General features: G+C 41.3%; 1 protein-coding gene across 1 annotated transcript in view; it reads right to left on the bottom strand.

Annotated features, from left to right (window-relative positions):
• Nucleotides 1-3,574, bottom strand: part of tmem240a (transmembrane protein 240a) — a 15,655-nt gene extending 12,081 nt beyond the window's left edge. The window contains 2 exon segments of the mRNA XM_020612495.1: nucleotides 2,919-3,025; nucleotides 3,431-3,574. Coding sequence (XP_020468151.1) covers nucleotides 2,919-3,025; nucleotides 3,431-3,487 — 164 coding nt within the window. The 5' untranslated portion in view covers nucleotides 3,488-3,574.
• Nucleotides 3,575-3,580: the final 6 nt, after the last annotated feature.

Genomic DNA, 3,580 nt, shown 5'->3' with positions numbered 1-3,580 from the left:
GCTTCTACTAAATACTGAGCAAAGGGTCTGAATACTTATGACCATGTGATATTTCAGTTTTTCTTTTTTAATAAATCTGCAAAAATGTCAAAAATTCTGTGTTTTTCTGTCAATATGGGGTGCTGTGTGTACATTAATGAGGAAAAAAAATGAACTTAAATGATTTTAGCATATGGCTGCAATATAACAGAGTGAAAAATTTAAGGGGGTCTGAATACTTTCCGTACCCACTGTATCTATATCCTTACACTGATTTTTCCACATTGTCCAGCACTGACTAAACTCCACTGTAAAACCGATACATCCACTTGATATAAAAGTATTACTAAACTCTTATTATCTGCCCTCCTGAGAGGGGATGAAGGCTTTTCACAGTCTAGCAATGCAGACAGTCTGACAAACACTGCGAAGGAACACAGTGAGAGACGACAGATTTAACCACTGGAAGTAAGTACTGATATACTCACACATGACACTGTTAACAGGTTTGGACTAGTGTAGGTGTTAAAAAGTACAGTCAAAATACAAGAGGCTGAGAAATTCTGGCATTTTAATCTTTAGTAATCTGTAATCTTTAGGGCCAAGCTCCAAAAACACTGCATACAACATGACTGTGTCTTTCGTTAGACTCCCTGCCTCGTGAATACCCACATCTCTGACACTGCAGCCCTAGTTTATAACACAGGTTTTCTACATATTTAAACAAATGCCTTTCTTACTTATATCTATCTCTGACTGATGCAACACCTAACTGATGAAAACGGCTATCCTTAACACCCAGTATTTACTCCAACAGGTCTTTACTGGCAAACTGCTATGATGTACTGGAAGCTGTGCTAATGTTTCTGGCTTGTTTGGAATAAATTGGCTAAGAAGTCAGAACTATGAGCAGCAACAGACAAAGACAAAATCTCCACCTACAGAAATGCAGCTTCATTAACAGAAAATCCACCCACACTTTGACTGACAGATGATCTCTGAAGTGCAACACAGAACAGCACTTTGCACTAAATGTGGAGAGAAAAATACAGATCTTGCAGATTACTAAAAGAAGCGAGGGTCACAAGGGGGCTCAAACCCCACTGCCGGACCTCACTGATCTGAGCAATGCAACTACTGAGTTCCATTAACCCTGAAGAATTTTCTCAATAAAAAGGAGGAGAAGAAGAAAAAAACCAAGCTACCTGTAAAGATAACCTAAATCTCTCTTTTCCCTGAGCAAGGCTTTTGTCCATAAACCTGTAAATAAAATAAACAGTTATTTAATGCTGCTTGTACACCTTTAAAGTGACTTCTTGTTCGCCTGCACCCAGCAAACCTAAGTCTTCTTCTTTAGTGTAGTGGTGAAAAGTATTCAGCCAGAATTATAGAGTAGAAAAGAGCATTTAGATCACCTTAGAATAATTATCCAGCAGCCATGACACTAATAAGGGTGCACACAGCAACCCACACTGTCCAATTGTATTTCTTTCATGTCACAGAAGCAGCTATTGTACAGTAGGTCAGGCTTTTGGACCGTCAGAGAAGCTACAGCTACATCCAAATCAGAGCACAGAGGCTGCCAAACACAATGACACTGGCTGTGTCCTCAAGCCTGATAAGGTGAGCGCTGTGAGCGTCACGACACCTCCATGCCTCACTGATGGAAGGGTAGGCGAGTGAAGCCCAAGCTCTGTTCTGTTCATCCACATATCCTACATTTCTGCTGCTTATGAAAACAAAACAGACCGACTCTCATTCAGGAGTGTTTTCAGGTCAGTGAAAGACACTGTGGTCACAGCAGAGGTATATATATATTTTTTCAAAATTCCGTTTGTATTCAAAATAACACTTAGTGAAACCTCGTCCCATCATAAACCCTATCTCCAAACGTGCTGCTCTTGTCTTGATTCATCTTCTGTATAGCACATCACATACATCAATGTGTGCAAGAGGCCTTTCCAAACTTTCACTCAGATTATTTCTCTCTGACAAGCACCTGATGATGACCCATTTCTGGATTTACAGGCTAAGAGCAACCCAGCAGAATTGGCCTATTAATGCTGTTAATGAACTGCTAGTACATCAGCCCACACACTGCAGTATGCACACTATAGACTGCTGTTTTAGTTTTATTTTGCATCTGTTGAGCTTGCACCAAAATGAAGATTGACATTTCCCTTTCTAAACCACACATCTGTGCATAATATAGATATCAGTCTAATGGTTTATGAATCATTACTTTAATTAAATCTTGTTCCAACACTGTTGCCAAACCTTCGGACACTGTAGTGACTTATGACCAATAGAAGAGGCCCGTTTGTGTATCTACTCATCCACACAGCCCACTGTGTTACATGATTTACTGATGTAAAATGCATAATAATGCATTTTAAATCCGAATGAATATATTACCGAGTGCGCTGTTGCCGTTTTCCCCACTTCAAACCTGCTCACAGTAGCCAGTACCCCCAACACTTCTTAAGCCATAACCACTTCACTTCAGCACTCACATGTTCATAATTGGCACAGCAGGGTTATAATCTCATCGACACCTGTGTAGGCCTGCGTGAATCGCACACTTGATGCTCAGGTTGTTTTTGAACAGTCTTATATTGCCCATAGTTCATTACCTATTTATGTCTCCGACACCTTCGTAGGCTATATGCAGCAAAGCCAAAAATCCTCGCAGACAAAATGTAAAAAACACAACGCGACCAAACGTATCATCGGCCTTTCTGTTGGAGCAAATAATAAAACCTTTATGTAAACAGCAGTCGCTATGTAAAAGCACCGTCGGGGTGAAAGGAGGTTGGCTTTGCAGGGCTTCACCGCCACAAATCTTCGAGGCCTCCTTAGCAATTAAGAATTAAAGGGTAAAAAAAAGCACACACCACCATGTTTTTCCCTAAATATTGTTCGAGGATGATGTCATTTACCTTCCACAGTTGCAGTGACAGACGCGGTCCTCCCCTCGTAGATGCGGTAAGATGTAGTTGTGAAAGCGATCCAGTAGTGCGTTCATGTCCATTAAACAGGCTATCGCCTGCAAAAAACCATGCCAGTCAGCTGGGACATATCAAGCAATGGGCTCGGCTATTTCTACAGACAGCGAATGATTCGTTTCATTATTATGAGGATAAATTAGCTGCAACAATGAGGACCATTAAAAAAAGAACAACAGAAAATAGCCTTGGCACAACCTCCCGATTCTAAGAAGGGGGGGACTCATGCCTCCAAATGGACTGAGATTATTTATTTATGACAGCAGGTAATTATAGGTAGGCTAACCTACTTCCACAGGTCATTGATGGCCCTGCTGTTAGATAGCTCCTCGCAAAAATGTCACAGCCTACATTAACTAAGCATTTGAAACCATCTGATTAAATATTAGCCTTGGTGAGTAAATTAGAAAATGATATTGTGGCTGAGGGAGGTGAAGATGTCTTACCATTACAACGGATGCACCAAGAATCATAAAAATCATGGTGGTTGTGATCATATGCATCAAAACTTCCAAGTAGCCGCCGTCCTGTAGCCCGGGGTTTTACCCGCGGCAGTGGAGACGCTCCGGCTGGGCTCTGGGCACCCTGTCCCGACA

Source organism: Monopterus albus, unplaced genomic scaffold (genome assembly GCF_001952655.1).
Source record: "Monopterus albus unplaced genomic scaffold, M_albus_1.0 scaffold126.1, whole genome shotgun sequence".
In the NCBI taxonomy this organism is placed as follows: Eukaryota; Metazoa; Chordata; class Actinopteri; order Synbranchiformes; family Synbranchidae; genus Monopterus; species Monopterus albus.
This window is presented reverse-complemented; position numbering and strand designations above follow the sequence as displayed.